The sequence below is a fragment of the Entamoeba histolytica genome, genomic scaffold (genome assembly GCF_000208925.1).
Source record: "Entamoeba histolytica HM-1:IMSS scf_1104750517433 genomic scaffold, whole genome shotgun sequence".
Lineage (NCBI taxonomy): Eukaryota > Evosea > Mastigamoebida > Endamoebidae > Entamoeba > Entamoeba histolytica.
The window spans coordinates 1-21,745 of record NW_001915110.1 but is presented as its reverse complement, the minus strand read 5'-3'; the positions used below and the strand labels follow the sequence as shown (position 1 = coordinate 21,745).

At 24.6% G+C, this 21,745-nt stretch overlaps 12 protein-coding genes and 1 pseudogene across 12 annotated transcripts; 5 read left to right on the top strand and 8 right to left on the bottom strand.

Moving 5' to 3' along the window:
* Positions 1 to 397: 397 nt before the first annotated feature.
* Positions 398 to 1,123, bottom strand: EHI_074600 (uncharacterized protein; the record flags this gene model as incomplete). The annotated part of the gene is made up of 1 exon (XM_645856.1): positions 398 to 1,123. One exon carries the CDS (start codon positions 1,121 to 1,123, stop codon positions 398 to 400), a length of 726 nt encoding a protein of 241 aa, XP_650948.1.
* Positions 1,124 to 1,393: 270 nt separating this feature from the next.
* EHI_074590 (uncharacterized protein) lies at positions 1,394 to 2,269 on the top strand (the record flags this gene model as incomplete). The annotated part of the gene is made up of 1 exon (XM_001914033.1): positions 1,394 to 2,269. The coding sequence occupies one exon, from the start codon at positions 1,394 to 1,396 to the stop codon at positions 2,267 to 2,269; it is 876 nt and encodes a 291-aa protein (XP_001914068.1).
* EHI_074580 (uncharacterized protein) lies at positions 2,138 to 2,458 on the bottom strand (the record flags this gene model as incomplete). The annotated part of the gene is made up of 1 exon (XM_645859.1): positions 2,138 to 2,458. The coding sequence occupies one exon, from the start codon at positions 2,456 to 2,458 to the stop codon at positions 2,138 to 2,140; it is 321 nt and encodes a 106-aa protein (XP_650951.1).
* Positions 2,459 to 2,527: 69 nt separating this feature from the next.
* Positions 2,528 to 3,994, bottom strand: EHI_074570 (uncharacterized protein; the record flags this gene model as incomplete). The annotated part of the gene is made up of 1 exon (XM_645860.1): positions 2,528 to 3,994. The coding sequence occupies one exon, from the start codon at positions 3,992 to 3,994 to the stop codon at positions 2,528 to 2,530; it is 1,467 nt and encodes a 488-aa protein (XP_650952.1).
* An 81-nt stretch (positions 3,995 to 4,075) lies between these two features.
* On the bottom strand, positions 4,076 to 5,002 carry EHI_074560 (uncharacterized protein; the record flags this gene model as incomplete). The annotated part of the gene is made up of 1 exon (XM_645861.1): positions 4,076 to 5,002. The coding sequence occupies one exon, from the start codon at positions 5,000 to 5,002 to the stop codon at positions 4,076 to 4,078; it is 927 nt and encodes a 308-aa protein (XP_650953.1).
* Positions 5,003 to 9,635: 4,633 nt separating this feature from the next.
* Positions 9,636 to 9,845, bottom strand: EHI_074550 (uncharacterized protein; the record flags this gene model as incomplete). Its single annotated transcript, XM_643664.2, has 1 exon — positions 9,636 to 9,845. One exon carries the CDS (start codon positions 9,843 to 9,845, stop codon positions 9,636 to 9,638), a length of 210 nt encoding a protein of 69 aa, XP_648756.1.
* A 269-nt stretch (positions 9,846 to 10,114) lies between these two features.
* On the top strand, positions 10,115 to 10,456 carry EHI_074540 (uncharacterized protein; the record flags this gene model as incomplete). Its single annotated transcript, XM_645863.1, has 1 exon — positions 10,115 to 10,456. The coding sequence occupies one exon, from the start codon at positions 10,115 to 10,117 to the stop codon at positions 10,454 to 10,456; it is 342 nt and encodes a 113-aa protein (XP_650955.1).
* A 42-nt stretch (positions 10,457 to 10,498) lies between these two features.
* EHI_074530 lies at positions 10,499 to 11,239 on the top strand (annotated as a pseudogene).
* A 12-nt stretch (positions 11,240 to 11,251) lies between these two features.
* EHI_074520 (uncharacterized protein) lies at positions 11,252 to 12,352 on the bottom strand (the record flags this gene model as incomplete). Its single annotated transcript, XM_645865.2, has 1 exon — positions 11,252 to 12,352. The coding sequence occupies one exon, from the start codon at positions 12,350 to 12,352 to the stop codon at positions 11,252 to 11,254; it is 1,101 nt and encodes a 366-aa protein (XP_650957.2).
* Positions 12,353 to 12,599: 247 nt separating this feature from the next.
* Positions 12,600 to 13,475, top strand: EHI_074510 (uncharacterized protein; the record flags this gene model as incomplete). Its single annotated transcript, XM_645867.1, has 1 exon — positions 12,600 to 13,475. One exon carries the CDS (start codon positions 12,600 to 12,602, stop codon positions 13,473 to 13,475), a length of 876 nt encoding a protein of 291 aa, XP_650959.1.
* Positions 13,476 to 13,508: 33 nt separating this feature from the next.
* EHI_074500 (uncharacterized protein) lies at positions 13,509 to 14,096 on the bottom strand (the record flags this gene model as incomplete). Its single annotated transcript, XM_645868.1, has 2 exons — positions 13,509 to 13,687; positions 13,934 to 14,096. The coding sequence occupies 2 exons, from the start codon at positions 14,094 to 14,096 to the stop codon at positions 13,509 to 13,511; spliced, it is 342 nt and encodes a 113-aa protein (XP_650960.1).
* A 4,693-nt stretch (positions 14,097 to 18,789) lies between these two features.
* EHI_074490 (uncharacterized protein) lies at positions 18,790 to 19,689 on the top strand (the record flags this gene model as incomplete). Its single annotated transcript, XM_645871.1, has 1 exon — positions 18,790 to 19,689. The coding sequence occupies one exon, from the start codon at positions 18,790 to 18,792 to the stop codon at positions 19,687 to 19,689; it is 900 nt and encodes a 299-aa protein (XP_650963.1).
* Positions 19,690 to 19,909: 220 nt separating this feature from the next.
* EHI_074480 (uncharacterized protein) lies at positions 19,910 to 20,152 on the bottom strand (the record flags this gene model as incomplete). Its single annotated transcript, XM_001914032.1, has 1 exon — positions 19,910 to 20,152. One exon carries the CDS (start codon positions 20,150 to 20,152, stop codon positions 19,910 to 19,912), a length of 243 nt encoding a protein of 80 aa, XP_001914067.1.
* Positions 20,153 to 21,745: the final 1,593 nt, after the last annotated feature.

Sequence of the window (21,745 nt, the reverse complement as noted above, 5' to 3'; positions counted from 1 at the left end):
TTTATCATATTTTTTTATTTTTTTATTTTTTTTTAGGAGCAAAATATAATAAATGGAATATTCTAATGATGCAAAATATTTTGCATCTTTTTTCTTTTTTGCAAATTATTTAGATGCATTTTTTCTTTGCTAATTCTCGTGCTCTTCCATTTGTAGTTGTTAGGATAGCTGGATTATCTATTGTCATGTTTATATTGTATGTTGTATTATTTAATGTATCTTCTTTATTTAATGTTGTTAATGTTGTATGAGAAACTAAAGACATTAAAATGAATAATAAAGATTAATTTAAAGTTTTATTTGTTATTTGAAGAGTTATTGTTTGTTTTTGTTTTTGTTCGAAGTCTATTATCACTTTCTCATATGCTTCATTTTCATTTGATTCAAATGTTAATTGTTATCTGGTGTTAATATCATTGTTTGTTATTGTATAATTTAAATCAAGCAATGTTATATCTTGTTTTTGTTGTTCTTCTACTATTGGAGTGCAAATATATCTATCAAAATGAACAGTGATATACCATTGACAATTGAATTTAATACTTTTATTATCATTGTTATTTGGTGTTTCTACTCCTATGAAGTACCATGGATAAAAAGGAATACTTACATTTTCATTTGTAAATGGTTGAAGTTCAGTATTATCAAATTTCCAATATCCTTTTACTCTAGTAGGTCCATAATAGTTTTGTTCTTGTAATGTCATAGCTTTAATAATTGTATTAATTTGAAATGCTCCACCTGGATAATAGACTTGTTGTTGTAAGTGAGTACTTGAATTAATCATATTAATTACTTTATTTATATCTTTGTCATCTGCAGTGTCTTGATCAATATTGGAACGAATATATGTCGGAAACCATGTAGTACTAACAATAGGAAAATTTAATCCAATTTCTTCTACATTTATTTCACCTATTGAGAGACTAATTAATGCTTTAAATATTTTAACTCTTTTAAAACAATTACAGAATGATTTATAATTTGTGTTATTGAAGAGTAAATCAAAAAGAGAAGTTGTATATACTCCCATTCCTTTATTTAGTTTAACTTCAATTGGGGTATTAAATACAAATTCTACTTCATGTGTATTATTAGGACAGTTATTTCTAGAACGGATCATTTGAATATAAAGATGAACTGATTAATTCATAATATGAGTGCAGACTCCAGTGATTCTAATCACTCGTCTAAATGTACCGAAGAAGTGTTTAAAGAAAGTACATGGAATATTATCCGTAAAATAGTCATGCTTCTATTATCATGTATATTATTAATAGCGAGTTGTTTCTTTGCATTTTTTGAAAGTAGAAGACAAGGGAATGTTATGAATGCAGTAGAAGAAGTATTAGAAGTAGTAAAAACTTTAATTCCTAATTAACTTTTTATTTTAATGTGTTTGGTTAAGAAGAGAAAACAACGATTAAATCTCCATAAAAGAAGATTTGGTTCATATGGTTCAATACGATTTAATTATGATGGAATACCAAGAAGTAATCAAACAAAATATAAACCATTTAATACTTCCATGTATATGAGTGGTAGATTACAGAATAATAATCAAGGAGTATATTATACTCAACCTCGACCAAATAGAAAAGAAACATTAGATGAAATGCAAACACATAGAAAGAGAAAAATGATTAATGATGTAGATGAAGATTTAGAACGATTGAATAATAATCAAGCATATATTAGAAGAGTAGTACCACCTGAATTATGGAAGAGAATTGAAGATGTTGCATTTGAACCAAATGTAGTAAGAAGATATGAAAAGTTGCAAGATATTCTAGTACCAGAAGCTATTACTACTCATTCATCCAAAGATTATTATCATAAAATTCATATTGGTGCAAGAACAAATAGAAGTGATAATAAAGGTACCATCTTTAAACCATCTGATTTTGAAAGAAGAGGATTGCATCAATATTTACATAAACAACCTCATTTTAATAAAATAGAAAGTGGGAAAGAGAAATATGAAATGATGAAGAATGTTTATAATCAATTAGAACGATGGGGAACAAGTGATGATCGTACTGATTATGAAAAGGTATTACTTAGAGTATCACCTGATGATGATAAAATTAATCATTTTAAAACAATAAAAGGAAACATTAAATATTATAATAAAAAATTAATTATCTTCTTTCTTTGGTTTACTTTCTTCTTCTTTCTTTTTATCTTTTATTATAAATCTATTCTTGTATTCTTTTTTAGCTACTTCTGGTGTTTTTACTTTTTTAATCTGTGGTTTATCCCACATTAATCCTTTCTTTCTGGCTATTCTATACACCAAGCTCCAATATGGCTTCTTTAATCCTTTTAATTCATCTTCCTTGGTGTATTCTTCTACAGAGTTTACTAATTTGACCATTGTTTCTATGAGTTCATCTGCATCCATAGATACAAATTTACCCATAGCGTGGTCAGCTATCATGTCTTTAATGGTTGTCATGTATGAATGATTAAACAGTTCAAAATAAATAGTTTAAATACTCAATTTATCTCTTTTCGGAGTACATTATCAAAACTCATACTCGTACTCATATTCTATTTCTGGTTCTTCTATTTCTTCTATATCTTCTTCTCCTTCATTTACATCAACGTTTTCGTCATTATGTTTAAAGTTATTCCAATATTTTTGTTGATCTTGTATTGTCAACTCTTTTGGAATGTCTTCAACTCTTAAATCTTCTTCTTCTTGTTCTATTATTGGTTTAATTTGTTCTGGTAATATATTTTTAGAGTTATCTTTATTAATATCTTGTGTTATATTTGAATAGAGCAATGGTTGTTTAGCATGTTTTCTAATTCTATTTTTGATATTTTTCAATTCTCTTTTCAATTCTTTTAAGTCATCGAAGAGTTCTTCATCTGTTATTTTTGGAGTATTCTTCTTGACTTCTTTGACTTTTCGTTCTTTCTTTTGAATTAATGGCTTTTTAATTTCTTTTTCTTCTTCTTTCTCTTCTATTTTTTCATTTGGTAATGAAGTATTCATTATTTCATTATTTTGATCTTCTTCTTTTTCGTTCAATGCTTCATTTTGTGGAATTTCTATTTTTGTTTCATTTATTGCTTCTTCTCTTTCTTCTTTCTCTTCTATTGGTAAATATTGTTGTAATTCTTCTATTTGTATTCCTCGTTCATAATCTCTCTTTTCTTGATATTCATTAGTATCTTCTAAATGATGTTTTCTTTTGGAATTATCTCTATTTTTATCTATCCATTGTTTAATAGTATTTCTATTCTCTCTTGGTGGTTTAGGTGGTATAATATTTCTATCTGGATCATGTTTATCTTTAATGTATTCTATTTCTTCCATTGGTTCTTCTTCTTTTTCAATGATTATTGGAATATCATCTTCTTTAATGTCTAATAGACTTTTATCTTTTATTATTGAGCCATTTATAATTAGTCCCTGTTCTTGTGCTTTTATCAACTCATCTATATTTTTTCTATTATTTTCTCTTATTATATCTCTTATTTCTAATAAATATTTTGCCATTTCAGCTTCATTTGAAGTATCTATTCCTGCTTTTTGAAGTATTTGTGTAATTGGATTGGTATAAGTTAATACATCTGTGGGATCTTCTGGATTGATTATTTCATAAATTGGCATTTCTTCTTGTACATTTTCTTTTTCATAGATATCCATATTATCATCTGTTTCTATGTTTATCAGGTTTTCATTCTTATATTCATTTATATCAGGATCACTAAATGTGTCTAATTGATTCATTTTCATGTTTATATCTACATCTTCAGGTATTGGAATATCTGTTTTATATATTTCTATATCTGGTTCATAGAAAGTACCATTTTCGTAATCATCTGGATGTAAATCTACATCATCTTCTTTGAAGTAATAATCTTCTCCATTGTCGGGGTCAAAATCATCGTTTATGTAGTTATTGAAGTATTCATTGGTTATACTTCCATAGCTTCCCCATTTTCTTTTTAAAACGTTAGGTCTATACCAATAGTTCATATTTTAAATAAAAATAAAAGATAAAAGAAATAAGTCGATTAAATTATTTTTGTTCTCAATTTAACCTTTTCTTATTTTGTTTTACTTCTGTATCTCATCTTCTGGTAGAGTATTACTGAGATTAGATTCTTCTGTAGTTAGTATTGGTTCTTTTCTCTTGAGAGGTAAATCGAAAACATCTCTTCTTACTACCTCTTCTGGTACATCAGTCATTTCCATATCATTCAGTATTTCATCTAAATAATTATCATCAACATCATCAATATTATTAGTTGGTGGAAGTTGTTCTGGTACATCAGTCATTTCCATATCATTTAATATTTCATCTATATAATTATCATCAATATCATCCATAGTATCAATTGGTGGGAGTTCTTCTTGTAATCTATCATTAGCTGCTATAGCATTAATCAAATTTGGTGGTAGTTCTCCGTATAGTTCTTGCAACATTGCTATTCTATCATCATTATTATTGTTATTCTCAATGTATAATTTCTCTTTTGTAGAGAGTACAACAGTATTCTTATCTAACCAATCTCTGTCTCCTTTATTTCCTGCCATAGTTTGCAATTCTTTAAAGCTTCCCGGGTTTAATACTATGATGGTCGGTACTGTTATTACATCTAAGTGTCCATATTTAACATTTACTCGCACTTTTTCTCCTCTGGTGGAGATCATAGCTTTGAAATCTTCCCAATCTATTGAACTTAGATTGGCATCATCAAACAAGCGAAAGTCATATTCCCTATTTTCATCATGACCATCTATCATTATTCTTCCTCTGAATTCATCTACTTGCTTTTCTTTGAGTAGGTCGTTAATGAATTCTGTTTTACCAAGCTTGGTCTCTGAAACAATTACTAAGGCAGGTGGCCTTTTAATATCTGTTGTTTCCAGAGTATGTATCCATGCTCTTGCTCCCTGGACTACTGGATTTGTTTCTTTCCAGGGATTTAATTTTATATTTATTCTGTGTTTTCTTTCACGACTATGCTGTTTATCGTACATTTCACAGAATTTTTTTTTCATTGTTCATAACCCAGGCTGGGCTTATATTTCTTAAATAGGCAATTGCCTCAGCCTTCGAGTTCATTCTTAGTGATTCTTCTATCATTGTATCACCTACTTTATGCCCCTTCGTTGTTTTTAAATTTCCATATTCTTCAAAGGTAGCTTTTGTGTTGTGTTTCTTGCCTTGATTTTTTATGTATTCAATAATACTCAGATATGAACCGTCGAAAGCATCCAATTTGGTGAATGGACTGAAGTTAATTTTCATTTCTTTTCCGTTTATATTTACAAACGGTTTTCTCATCACATCGGCTTGATTTTCTAGAATAAAGAATACATAGCCGTGTTTATTGTTCCCTTCTACTGTTTTTCCATAGGCCAGATACTTAATATTGGCTTTATTATTCTTCGTGGAGCACCATGAAGACAATGCTTGTTTCATCGTCTGTAATGTTGGTGCTGTTTGTATATTCTGAAAGTTGATATAAGCAAATCCTGCAATTGGTTTGAAGTGATAATAATTTCCCCTGTTTGAATTCATTAATGTTTTTTTTTTGTTTCCGTGGTACCTTTTTATTTTTTTTTAATTTGTCTGTTTTAAAAAAGTGTCTGTTTGAGTCATAGGTTTGGATCTTTTTAATATTTGTTTTTTTTTTCTTTTATTTATTTATACAAAAAGAATGTGCAACGGTAATTCCATTCGTTGTTTATCAGAAATCATGAATGATATCAAAACTGAATTAGATTTGCATTTGAAAAACGATAATTCTTTAAGTGTCTGCTGTTTAGTTTATTCCATTTCTTATTTTCAAAGAAGATAGGCTTTTGAAAATTACAAGTTTGATTCACTTGTTTTGAGCTATTTAGATTTCTTTATTGAGGATTGCTATTCCCTTCTTATTGGAGGTGAAAAACTTGCTAATCTTCTCAATACTATTAGAGATTATGCTTATTATGATGATCTCTCTTTAACTTTAATTAAGTAATTTTAATTCTTTGTTGTTTATCTTTAAAATGGATGATTATTATTATTAATATTTAGTTTTATTAAAACAAAAAAATACATTAATTAAAAAGTAATTAATTACTTTTCTTTTTTAACTTTGATAGCTTTAAGCTCTTCTCTTCTTTCTGCAACATTCCTTCTTATAGCTTTTATTGTTTCTTGGTGTTCTTTTATAATCTTATTAAGAACGATATTCATATCTTCGAGGATTTCAGTTTCTTTGGCACATAATTCGTCGTATCTAATGTCTTCATCACAATAAATGTGCTCCTTTTTAAAGCACTCGAGCAAATCCTCGCAGTAATCTTTAATTTCACCTACGTTATTATGGAAATCGTACAATGTTCTAATATCTATTGCTTCTAGAGGATTGGCTTTTAAATAGTCGTGTATATTTATTATTGACTATATAATAATATACTCAAGATTGGTAGTCTTGAGGTATATTCATTCATCCCGATTTTTGAGTAAAGTCACTGCTATTTTATCGCTAAAATAACTATTGGACAAAATGGGCAATCTGGTATTGCATCTTTATTCTACAGTCCAGTGGTTAGTCTTATAGTAAATCAATAATTTCTTTATAATTATTTTTACTATTATAACCCTGGATCTGTTAATTTTTCTTTTTTACCCTACTTCCCTATAGTTATTTTATCACTAAAATAACTATAGGGAAGTAGGGTAAATTTGAAAGATCCAGGGTTATAATATTAAGTTTAACTAATGACAAAATTAAGAATTAATGTTATATGAGAGAAGAATAATGGGAGTTTACGACACTTTTAGCATTAAAAATCTTTTTTAATCATAATCAGGTTCAGTCATCCCATTCACTGTGTTACTGTGATCCTCTTCACCTTATGATTACGACTAAAACGATTATTTAATTTCTTACGGGTTTATACATCATTTTAATACAGGATATCATTATCCATCATATATTATGTATCAAACAAGATTCAGCTATTTAAACTCGAATTTAGATTCAACCGAGTTATTGAAATAAATGAGACGTACAAGAAGAGCCACGGCTACTAGACCAACTTCAACGAGAAGAAATTTAAGAAGTACTATGGCTGGGAATTTAAAAGCTGCTTTTCAACGGGTACGAAAATTAGCAAAGAAAAAATGCATCTAAATAATTTACAAAAAAGAAAAAAGATGCAAAATATTTTGCATCATTAGAATATTCCATTTATTATATTTTGCTCCTAAAAAAAAAATAAAAAAATAAAAAAATATGATAAATACAGAATATATAAATATTTATGTTTATATTTTATTATCAATTGTATTCTGTATGAAATATTAATGAAATAGATGATTTGATTATTCATATTTAATTATTTTTATTATTCTTTTCTTTATTATGTTATTTATTTATCGTATTTTTATATATTTATTTCTCTGTTTATATTATTTATATCATTTTATTCTTCTTATTATCTATATATTATTATATTATTCTTGTTTTATGTTTTTTATGTTTATATTATTTAGATTTTCTTATTGTTATTCTTTTATATTTAAATGTATTTTATTATTTGTTTATTCATCTTATTCATATTTTATATTCTTATCATTTATATATTATTATCATTTATATCTATTTTCATTTTATATTTATTCTCTTTTGTTTTATATTAATATTAATTTTATCTTTTATATTTTGATTTTATTATTATATCATTGATTATTATTTCTCCTTTTATTTATCATTTATTCTTATTATTCTTTTGTTTCTTTATTCTATATCATATATTCATATCATTTTCATTTATATTTTATCACTTATTATATGTTATAATAACATAACACATATGATTGAATATATAATAAACATCATGATGAAGTTATACATATAAATAATAAACATAAAAAAGAGTAAAATATTTTTCATCAATAAAATAATATTACTTATTTTACACTATTTAATTAGACACTTTTTATTTCATATTTCTAATTTTTACAATAAAAATACACATTTTATTTCTTCTTTTCTTCTTTTATTACTCTTTATCTTCTTTATTATACTTTCTTTTTACTCTTTTATATCTTTATTTCTCTTCTTTTTCATTATTTGTTGTTTAGTTGCTGTAAATAACACATCATGAAGAACAAGTAGAAATAAATAGAAAAGAAGAGAATATAAAAACAGACATATAAAATATAATGTAATATTTAATTCATTTGATATAGATTCAAAAATAAATCAAATAAATGAAGAAATAGTACAAAAAGAGAATAAATAATGAAGAAAATAATAAATATAACTTATTCATAAATAATACAAATTAAATATTATTTAATTCATATTCAAATTAATTGGAATTAAATTAATTGAATAGAATTTATTTTCTATTTAAATATTTTTATTCATTTTATTTAAATTTATTGAATTATAATTATAATTATATCTTTTTATATTATTTTTCTTTGGTACAATTTGATAATGGTGTCATACATCGTATAGTAAGTAATGGGAAAATTCATTCCTTTGGGGATATATAATATTTTATATTTTGTTTTATATAACCAATATTCTATAAATAAATTCATATTTTTATTTTTAGAATGGATACAGATATTTTTGAAGTATGTTAGATATTTTTCTATTTTGAAGTATTATATCTTCGTTATTTTCATAATTTCCTTATTATAGATATTTTTTGATGTAATAAAAGATATTTTATAACTCTTACACTTTTTGAATATTCTATTTTTCTTACATTTTTTGCATCATTATAAATTATTCCACTTTATGCATTTTATTATTTTATTTTTGAAAAAAAAAACAAAAGAATATAAAAATAATACATTTTATGTAATTCTTCATTCAGGAGATATAATAAAAATATTAATAATTATATTAAAATGTTAATAATAAAAATGAAAACAAAATTAGTTTATTTATTCTTTTTTTACTATTTTATAATTAAAATATTTTTATTTGTATGTCTATGTCTTGATGAATGTCCTTTTGGAATGTCTGATATCCTACCCTAGTGTTATTTAAATGACGCTTCAGCAGTAATAGATCATACGATATATGAGTGTAATAAAGGGAAGTTGTTATGAATCACTCAGTGATAGGTTTAAATTACTGTTTTTAATTTTAGAAGACAACAAGTGTGATGAAATGTCAAAGATGATTCAATTTTATTCAGACAATTACGACTTTGATAATTTATATGAAAATTATGAATTTTACCACAACTGTGCCGAGATGCAATACGACACTGTCGAAGTTTTAAAACGGGAGATCATTTCTATCTTAGCAATAATTGACAAAACGAAACGTGTTGGTATTAAAACCTTGAGTCGGGAAGTAATCGATTACCTCCTGCTCTATATTTATGATTGGTGGCTCCGTGATGGCATCTATGATGTTTATGATGTAGCCACGGAACTCTTCAAGCTAGGAGAAGAGAAGCGTTAATTTAGTTAATTCTTTTTTTAATTTAATTTATTTTCTTTTATTTATTTCTTAATGATAAAATAATAATTAAATGATTTTTATCTCTTTTATTTTATTAGTTTTATTTTATTAGTTTTATTTTGATTAAATTTTGATTAAATAATGAATGAAAATAAACATAAAGAATAATAAAAAGAATAGAATTAATTAATGGTTTTACCCCAGCCAGTAAGAGCATTAATTTGCCATACAAGTTTCCAATAGACACTTTTTAATATTCTCTTTTCATTCTCATTTGTAATTGATGGAAGAAGAAGAACAAGTTGAGATAAAAGAGAAGAGGCGACTTGAAGATTTGCAGGGTCAAGATCAATACAAGCAGCCGCCATTAATAAATCTCTTACGGAAGACATGAATGAATGAAAATAATGAGATTCATAATGAATAAATAGTCGAATAAATTGAGTTTTTAATTTATTTATTACCCTTGATGAATGAATAAATCATAAGTATGACGTAAAGAATAATTGAGGAATGAAGAAATATAGAAATATAGTAATAAAATATAGAAATATGAATGAAAAATGAATGAAAAATAGGATATAAATAAGAAATGAAACACAAAATAAAGAATGAAATGATGATATAAATACAACTTAAATAACTTAATGACAAACAAACGATGTCAATTGCTAGTGATAACAACAGTACACAAATGTGTTCGTTTACAGGTGCACCAGAGCTTCCACCATGTCCAACAACGCCAGAACCAATAAATGAAGAAATAAAACCAAAGAAGAATAAAATGAATAATAAAGAAAAGATTATACATTTTATTAAAAGACAAATGAATGATAATGCAATTGAATTAATGATTGACATACTTGAAGAAAATGAGAGATTAAGAAAAGAATTAGAAAGAAATCGAATGTTATTGATTAATGAGAATCGAATGAATGAAGAGATTAGAAATGGAGTTTTAAAAGAAAGAGTTAATCTTCTTTATGCTATTCAATGGGAATAGAAATAATCTAATTTAAATACTTTTTGAACTAATTATTTTAGAATGGAATATTTTGAAACAAATCCACAAGATAAAAATAGCATAGAAGATGAAGATGAAGAAGATGAGATTGGAATAGATAGAATAGAAGAAATGATAGAAGATAAATTATCAGAAATTAAAGAAGGGAATAAAATACAAAAAGTACATCATCAAATCTTCTTTTATTATAATAGTTTGAATATAGTATTAGGGAAACAAGGAACAGGAAAAACAACATTTATACTGAAAGAATTAATAAAAATGAATCATATATAACATTTATATGGGGCTATTATTTATGTAGCACAAAATGCAGGAGAAGATGAAACATTTAAACAATTAAAAGATTTAATTAAAACACCAATATATGGAATGAATTATGAAAAATTTATGCCAGCATTAGTGCAATATTATAAACAAGCACGAGAGAAACATTTATTAATTATATTAGAAGATGCAACATTTGAAATGATGAAAGCGGATAAAACATGGGGAGAAATTATTACAAGATTAAGACATTTGAAAACAACAATTATTGTGAATATGCATATATGGAAAAGTTTAAATGCATCATTTAAAACACAAGTAGCAACTATTATTATTTTTAAAGGATATTCTAAAGAGAATTTTAGTTATATTTTTCGACAAACAGCAGCAAATTCAAGTGGAACAGTAGCATATTATCTTTATTTAGGAATGGATAAGAAACAAGTATTAAAAATAGATAATTTAACAGGAGATGTTAATGTTATTAAAAAATAATTGAATTAAAAATTAAAGTGTGATTTTTAAATATTTTGAAGTATCATCATGAAGAGGATCTGGATGATATTTTCCACCACACCATGTAACATTTTGTTTTCCAACATTAAATTTCCCACATCTTCCATCTTCTTCTGACCAATCTCTAACACATACCCATATATTTCCTAAACAATTAGGAATAACTTTTCCATTAATTAAATGAACAATTGCTATAGCATTGATTTTTCCACCAAAGAAAGAATAATCATTTAATGAAGATAATGAAGTATAAACTAAAATAAAAGAATGAAGATTGAAAGCATTTGGTTCATTATGTGATGATTGTTTTGTTGTCTTCCCTCTTTTTGTTCTTCCAAGTGCATTAAGATCATTAATTGAATCTTTTAATCCAACAGTATATTCTTTTGTAACTGTTTTTCCAACTGACCCATAAAATTTACCAACATTAAATTGATTTTTCTCTGATGATGATTTTCCTGTCTGAATAATAATTCTTCTTTGAAGTGTAATAATAATATTTGATACTAAAAGATCAATAGTATTTAATGATGAATCATTCTCAATTAAATAAAATAATCCATCTCCATTGAATAATTGAGAAGAATTAAATTGAGTTAATTTTGATATGATTGTGTTATTTATAGTAATAATTGATGGTTCTATTGAAGCCTTAATAACTTTAAAATTTGTAAGTGCGGTTAATAAAGCATTTATTCTTGTTTCATTATCATCAATATATTTCTTTACTTCTTCTTTAATTGCTTCATACATATTACCATGTTTATAATCAGTCACTGTAGTTGGAATAGATACATAAACTAAATTTAAAAATCTAGGAGCACTAGTTAAATTTGATGAAGATTTCATAAATAGTTTAATATAATTTCTTATTTTTGATTGTGAAGAAAGATTTATATTTGTATTGTCTGAATGAAAAGATAAATTTTGTGAATGAGGATAATCATATGAATCATATGAATCATCCATTACTATAGATTCACTAGAATCAGTATCACTTACCATTGATTGACTTGGACGTATTGATCGTGTTGGTTTTCGTCGGATTGTGTTTGTTTCATTAGTAGGTGCCCTAATTGGTTTGGTATTCATCTATAAATAATTAGATCAATATGACACATTTATATTGTCAACGATATTTCACTATAACAAGAGAAAATGCAATCGCAGATTTTAAAACATATAAATGGATAATAAATTTACCATGGGAATTTATTACATCAGAAAATTATCCTAAAACAATAGAAGTAATGAATATGGTTTAAAGATTATAAAGGGTATTTTTCCAGTTGGACTTTGGGATGAATATTTTATCTTAGAACTTAATTTACATTATTAAATGGAAGCAATTGGTTCAAAATATTTAAATAAAAATAATATTTTAACAACACGTTATTTCAACAACAACACAATTTATCTTGATAGAATTAAAACAACAGATGGAATAACAACAATTAATGTTAAGAATATAACAACAAATGAAGAAATAGATGAAATGAAAGAGAAAATGAAAGAAACAAATACATATATTAATGATATTCGTGATGATGTATCGCAATTATCAACATTAAATACAACAAATATGAATGAAATTAATAATTTAACAAGTCAATTAATATCTTTATCATCTCTTGTTAATACTTCATTATATTCACCATTTTATTCTAATGAAGAAGCATTATTACAAATGACATCTTTAACATCTTACATTAACACAGAAATATCAAGAAATACAACAATTAAACAAGCAGATATAATTAACACAATTGGAATTAAAGATTTGAAGAATATTACATACACATTTCCTTTATCAACATTAATGTCATGGGGAACTGATTCATCAAAAACTTTTAAAAATACAAGTACGGATCATAAAATGTATATCTTTCAATTTATGTTTATGATAAATAATGATACAGATACGCCAAAGAAAACAAAAATTTACTTTAATTCAAATAGAATTGATTCAGGAAATTCATCCACCATTGATAAATTAGATGATTATAGTTATTATTATAGTAATGGATATATGATATTCACATCTAGAGAATATGTTCGTACTGTTGGAGTATATGTATTAAATTATATTGATGGAACACTCACATATAAAGATTCAGTAGATATAGTTCAATCATCACCAAATCAAAGTTTTATTTATTATATTGATTCAAAAACACCATTTGACGTTTGGAATGATGACGAAATAAAGAGATGAACAATTTAAGAAAGAAATGAATTAATTTTAATTTTAATCTGTTCCTGTTTTTTCTTTAACAAAATATTTGTTATTACAAATATATTCACATCCTCCTTGAACAGTACATCTCCAGAAACAATCTTGACATACAAGCATAATTTGACATCTATCATTTATATCTTCTATCCATGGATTTTTCAAATATGGATGAAGTTGTTTAAATGGTAATACTATCACGGCTTCTGTGTTTAATATTTTATATAACAAACAATAGTGCTGTTATGGATCGTTTTTAATAAGATTGAAAAGAATAATGGAGATAAGAAGTATCTTAAAAACAATTTTATCTCTAGATAAAAAGAAATCAAATATTTGTTCTTAATTTGTTTAAATTTAGTATAGAATGTTAATTCAAAATGTCCCATTCCACTTATTATAGGAGTGGTGTAACGAATATCCATTCCATGTTGTTCCACTTTTTTGTTGAATAGCTTTATCAATAGTTAATTTATCTACTACATCAATTCCATTAACTGTAAAGAAATAGCCAAATTGAATATGATCAAAGTCTGTAGAGTCTCGAATAGCATAAGAATACCTTTGTAAATTATCTGGAATAGTAAATGGATATGTCTTCATAGTTCAATTATATTTAACATATCTCATTCTTTTCTTCTTTGTTATTTGTTTGTCTAATTTATCTGTAATTGTTATTCCTGTTTGTGTAGGTTTATTGTTATTATTTATCTCATCTATTTTATCTTGTAGATATTGTTTAACATAGAATTTAAATGGTTTAGTCATATCATATACTTTATATGTCTTAGTCTTAGTAAGTCAATAATCAAATGTTTTTATTTTATATCTAGTATCTTTACAAACATTACTTTCTACAACACTAGAATGTTCAGTTGGTAAATCATAATTATAATAATTATCTTTTTCAAATAATACATGCATATTAAATGTCATTTGTGGATCATATAATAATCCAGTTTGATCTTTATCATAATTAAATGTAGATAAACTAGTTGATTTTGTGTCTTCTGTCAAATGAGACAACGCCTGAAGTAACAATTCAAGTAATAGACTTAACACAATGTTTAACACTTTTAGGAGTATAAGGTAAAGCAACATATGTTTTTACTTTTGGTATCTATTTGACTTTAACTCAACTAAACTTCAAATATTCATACATCTTTTCATATGAATCACATAAATTACAATAATATCATGTTCTAAATATGGATTTCATGCTATCCATGTTTGTTGTTGTTTTGCTAATTGTTCAATTCTTAATATACTATTAGCAGTATCTATAGATACATTAAAATGTTTTTGTTGTAATACAGAAAAATCAGCAACAACTTCTTGAACAACAGTAGCAATACCATTATCACTTTTAGTAGTATAATTATCCATTGTTAATATATGTGGTAAGCTATCTCTTACAGGTAGAGCAGCAAATTCTACAATTGAACATAATATTTTATTTTTTAATTTAATAGTATTTGGTTGTGATGATAACTGGCATAGTCTATAATATCTTTTTCTATATACACATCGTTAATATGCACGCATACCATGGAGAGAAGTAGGTTTTTCTTTGTTGATTTTTGATGGTTCTTCTCTTTAAACGAGCCACATGAATTTTTTTTGATGAAAATGATGTTTAAATACATGATGAATCACCACATTATGAATTATTAATGAAATTTATAAAAATAGAACAGAAATAGTAAATTATACTATTCCAAGGTGACACTCTGCCAAGTAGAAGTTATTTCAGTAACTGAGTTAGCAGATTCTTCATCTTCTAGATGGATTACTTCCATCCTTCTTAGCCAGTGATTATTTTGATCATCAGACTTTAAATCAGCATAAATACTTCTATGGGGTTGTACACTAGTAATATAAATCTTTTCGTATCTATTCATCACATAACCCTTTAATGTTCAATGGACTTATGTAATAATCTATAAACCGGATGAATACAGAAAGCTTCATGTAGATCTCAACTTTTGACTTGTATATATCATCAGTCTTCATTGAACAAAACATCATCTTGACTTTTTCCAGCTTTTAAGTAGTAAGCTAGGATTGTCTCGGGATCATCTATTTCTAACAGATCATTGACAGTCTTGATAGAACGTCCTTCCACATGACATTCCTCAATTTCATCAATGATGTTATTACATTTTTTATGTAATCAATGTTTTGTTTATTAGAGCCACAGCATAGTTCTATTTGATCCCACAACAATACTCTGGATTAAACCTAACTGTTTTTGAGAAACAGGCAAAAATGTGAATGTGTTTATGATTAGTAGTTGGAGCAGTCTCTTTCCATGAGATAAGACACTTAAAGTTAGGAATTGTCAATAAAAATTCTTTAACTTAGGCATATTCTTCAGGATGATTCAAGGTTAGCTGGAAGTATCCAGCAATAGGTTTCACTTATAACATATGTAACATGTTAAACTTGTAATACTAACAATCCACAGTCAGTTTTATAGATCTCGCCACATGTTAAGCAGAATATAGATAGGACAATATTATAATAAGATAGTTTTTTATTATTTTATTTATTGAATCTCCACTTATCGTCATTCATACCTAGTCTAAATTTCTCACTAACCAAAATTAAGTCAGCATCTATCTACAATATTTTTCCTCTTTTTTGTTACCGTTCGACAAATCAATATTATTCTTTTTTGTTATTATAATATTTTGTTGTTGATACTTCTTTTTATAGAATTAGGTAGGCTAATTACATAACTACTTATTTTCTTCATCATTTCTTAGCCATATATATTTTGTAAATGAATTTAGGAAAATATGAATAAAACAAATGTTGAATATATTTTATTCTAGAAATTTATTTTACTTTCTTATACTTTCATTTGTTTTATATAAGAAAATGAAGAGAAATTGTGACAAAACACTTGTCACATGTCGGTATTTTGATATTTTTTTTTCTTATTAATTCTATGATGAGTAGTAAAAATGTAAAATCTGAAAATGTTAATATTGATGAATCTAAAAATATCAAAAAAGATAACACTTCATTAATAATAAAAATAAACATGAGAAATACACAAATATATTATATATAAAAAGAGATATAAAGCAAATAATGTTTAGAGAAGAATGGATGATGATAAAACATTATCATAGTCATTATTTTTTCTACAACAACATTGTATTAAGACATTTTAGAAACAAAATAAACTATGATTAAAAATGCTCAATTTAGACAACACCAATATATTCTCTTCCAATGAAATATTGTTCAAGAATTACAAACATCCTACTAGATATTCTAATTTCTTCTTTTTATTTTAATCTCCTTTTCCATTCTTCAAATGTCAAACAATAACTCAAGATTTCATTCAAACTATGTCTATAGAAGACTAGTCTTCAATGAGAGTGAGAATGATGATTATAACATTCTTATGGTTTATGAAATTTGTTGTACTTGTACATAAAACACATTTCTGACTATGAAATTGTCATCCCTAATTATTCTATTCATAAAAATAGTCAAATTACATTTGAAAATAACACATTTATTGTTGTTGAGAATCAAAATGAAAGAGAAATATTCTTTGACTCATTTGATGATGATAACCACTCTATTCTAATCGAATTCATTCTTTTTATTATTTTCGTTTTATTCATTCTATTTTTCTCCAAAGTAAATAGTATCTATACACTAAGAGATAATACATAGAGGAAAATTAAATATAATTAACTTATTAAAATTTATTCAATTATGTTATTCATTTTATTAATCTAATTAATTCTCATCTGTATGAACTATTTCAATTAATTTATTGAAATTATTTCATATCTATTCTTAATTTCAAATAATTCTTCTGAATTAAATGTAGATGTAATTATTAATGTATAATTAACTGGATTAATTACAATATTGTCTTCTTTACTACTTGTTTGTACTTCAAAATTATAATAATCTCCACATGTAAATATACTGTTTTAATATATTTAACATTGTTTTTATCAATGTCATCTAATAAAATTACTTTTTGTTTTTTATAATTTCTCCATATTTTACTTGTACTTTTATTATATGGAATTAATTGCCTTATTCTTTTACACATTTCATTACCTGTTAATGTCTTTCCTGTCACAGTCTTTCAAAACAAAAAGATGTTCTTCCTTTCTATTCCCTTTCTTACCGTCGCTTCATTTATACATCCTTTCTCTATACTCATCTTTGTTTTTTTCAGTTCTTATTTCTTTAAATATTCAATGTCTACTAATAAAACCAACATTCATCAGAAAATTGAACAATGGTTTAAAAAGACAACAAAACAAAATATATTGAACAACTTAGAAAGTCTATCACTGAATGAAATATTCATACTGATATTTATTTTTATATCACTTAATTCAACAAATCTATCAATTTCAAATTGTTCTTACTGATATTGGTGCTCAAAGAAATAACAATCACATCATGTATCCTGTTTGTTCTGTTTATTTTAAAAGAGATATTAAAACACCTTTGAATATATCTATTTACAAACAACTCACTACAAATTTAATTTCTTTAAATAGACTTAAAGGTTATAGATACTCATTGGAATCAACTTTCAAATATTTGTGTCAATTCTTGACTAATGTTATGATTATTATTAGATACACTTATCATGAAGGAATTTTCTCTATTAACTTTAACTTCAGAGTTTATACTCAACAAAATACTTTCATTTCTGAACTTAAATCAAAGGATGATTTAACTCTATTTGTTCATAATCCTGCCATCACTATATTTAATCGTCTCAAAACACATTTCACTCATACTAATAATCTTGTTGTTTTACGAAATCAACTCATTAACACTCTACTCATCTATCAGAATAATGTTGGTCTATTTGATTCTTAAATGATTCATCTCTATTGACTTCAGAAAAAGGACTTCCTAAAGTCAATCAAATTGACACTTTTAATTTCACTGTTGATAATTTAGTTGCTCTAAATGTTAATAATCATAATCCTAATCAACCTGTTGTTCAAATCGATGATTTCTTATTCACAAATATTCAACATACTTTACTATTAGTTTCTAATTAATGTTTTATTATTTCTTTATTTCTATGAATCTATAGTTTTTTTCTTTTCATTATGAGTCTCACAAGTGCTAATAACACTAATAGTAAGAAACAATAAATTAACATCCTCACTTATCATGAAAAACTTAGATGTGACTTAGAAAGTAGAATTAATCTTGAGAAACAAAACCAAAAAGATGTCTTTGAATTTATAGATGAGTATTTTGATCAGAACAAAATATTCAATTAGAAAGAATGAAAACAATGGGTTCTAAAGATTTAGTTAAAATATTTAGTCCTCCTATTAATGTAGACTTCTTGAATAATATGTTTAATGAAAATCTTCTTTCTGCTGTTATGTATAATAAAATTCTTCAATTTAATCAATCACATGTCATTAGAAAATTAAATGAGTTGTATGTCGATAAAAATATCTTTGATATCCTTCAATTAAACAGTATTGAATTGATTAGACACTTTAATATAGATAGTAACATCTTTCTAAAATGGAAACACAAGGGAAATAAAATAATGTGGTTACATACTCCTGTTTGTACTTTAATTCTCAATAATCTTCTTAGGCCAGGAAGTTGGGAAGTAATTGAAAGAATAGAAAGTAATGAAAAGAATGAGATATTCAGTATTCATGGGAAATTAGTCTTATGGTTAGGAAATGGTACACATTATGAAACGGATGGGTATACCACTAAATTCTTTGAACAAAAAATTACTTCTTCAAATTATTACAATGCTATGAAATCTCATAGAACATGGTTTACTCTTCTATTATTGTCTCAATCTTTTCGATATTTTCTTTCTATTAATAGTGTCAATGTTGAAATAATGGAAAATATAGGTCAAACTGAAATATTCTTAGATGAATTAAAAAAGAACAATCACAGTCTAAAATGTATAGAACCTATTCTTATTGAACAGTCTCATCACTTGAATCAAAATGATGTTAAAGAGATTCGTTTGAATGAGGATGTTGAACATTCTAATTCTAGTAGTACTATGACTACTCATACTTCTATGATTGAGAAGATTCCGTTAAAAGAAACTGATGAATCTATTAAGATTATAACAGTCAATGATAATGCTACTCATACTATTAATTTATTTAACAATGAAAATGATAACTTAGATGATTTTTAAATGAAATAATTGATGAAATTAACGAAAAATAAATGAATTAATTGATTATTTCTTCTTATTTAGTGTTAAATCTATTTCTTGTCTGTTCATTCCTTTTTCTTCTTGTTTAATCATAACATAACCTAAATATCTAATATCATTAATACTTCATAGTAATCCTTTAAATGGGGATGAATCATTGATGTAATACATCATACGCTCAAAGATAAAGTCATACAAGTTAGTAAAGAGCCATCAATCGAACAATTTGTATCATTATCTCTTTTATCATATGGAATATATTAATCATTTCATTTGTATTTTTAACTCTAAAGAATGTTTCAATTGCCACTACATTAATAAGATCTTCCTTTCCAAATACACTATAGATATCTCCATAATTCGTTTCAATTATAATAATCATTTTGTTATGTGAATCATATTGTTGGAGTCGATTTCTTGCTCCTTGAATTTCATTCATCATTTCTCCATATTCACTATCTGTAGCTTTTTCAAATAGAATTCCATCTACATTCTTCTCATCTTCTTCATTAATAACCAATTTCTTTTCTTCTTTATACTTCAAATTTATATTATTGTAATAATCAATGATATATTGATAAGGCACGAAAATTAGCAAAGAAAAAATGCATCTAAATAATTTACAAAAAAGAAAAAAGATGCAAAATAATTTTCATCCATAGAATATTCCATTTATTATATTTTGCTCCTAAAATAAAATAAAAATAAATAAAAAATATGATAAATACAGAATATGTAAATATTTATGTTTATATTTTATTATCACTTGTATTCATTTTGTATGAAATATTAATGAAATAGATGATTTGATTATTCATATTTAATTATTTTTATTATTCTTTTCTTTATTATGTTATTTATTTATCGTATTTTTATATATTTATTTCTCTGTTTATATTATTTATATCATTTTATTCTTCTTATTATCTATATATTATTATATTATTCTTGTTTTATGTTTTTTATGTTTATATTATTTAGATTTTCTTATTGTTATTCTTTTCTATTTAGATGTATTTGTTTATTTGAATATTCATCTTTTATATTATTATCATTTATATCTATTTTCATTTTATATTTATTCTCTTTTTATTTATATTTATTTTATCTTTTATATTTGATTTTATTATTATATCATTGATTATTATTTCTCCTTTTATTTATCATTTATTCTTATTATTCTTTTGTTTCTTTATTCTATATCATATATTCATATCATTTTCATTTATATTTTATCACTTATTATATGTTATAATAACATAACACATATGATTGAATATATAATAAACATCATGATGAAGTTATACATATAAATAATAAACATAAAAAAGAGTAAAATATTTTTCATCAATAAAATAATATTACTTATTTTACATCATTAAATTAGACACTTTTATTTCATATTTCTAATTTTTACAATAAAAATACACTTTTTATTTCTTCTTTTCTTATTTTATTACATCTTTGTGATTTATTATTTTTATATTCTTTCTTCTTATACTTTATTTTTATTCTTTTATATATTTATATTCTTTTTATATTATTTGGTTTTCATTGTTTTTCTATTTCTTTCTTCTATTATTTATCAATTTTATATTCATTTATTCTTTTTATTTCTTTTTTTATTATTTCTTGAGTATTGTATATTTCTTTAATATTTCATTTATATATTATCAAAATATATGTTTTATTGATTTATGTTGAATAAATTATAGAATAATTCAATATTTTCAATGTTAATTATTCATTATTTATTCTGAAATGTTGTGTATATTTATTATATTAAATGAATATGATGAATGAATATCAATATTATTGTTTATTTGATTTTAAAAAATAATAAATGAATATGAAATAATAAGAAATAAAATAATGAAGACAATGAAATGATAATGAAATAGAATAATCTAATATTGAACAAATCAAATAAAGAATATATTGAATATATCATTATTGTTACTTTATTATTTATTATTTCAGATTATTAAATATTAATAAATTATTATTCATGAATATTTAATTGATTGATATTTTA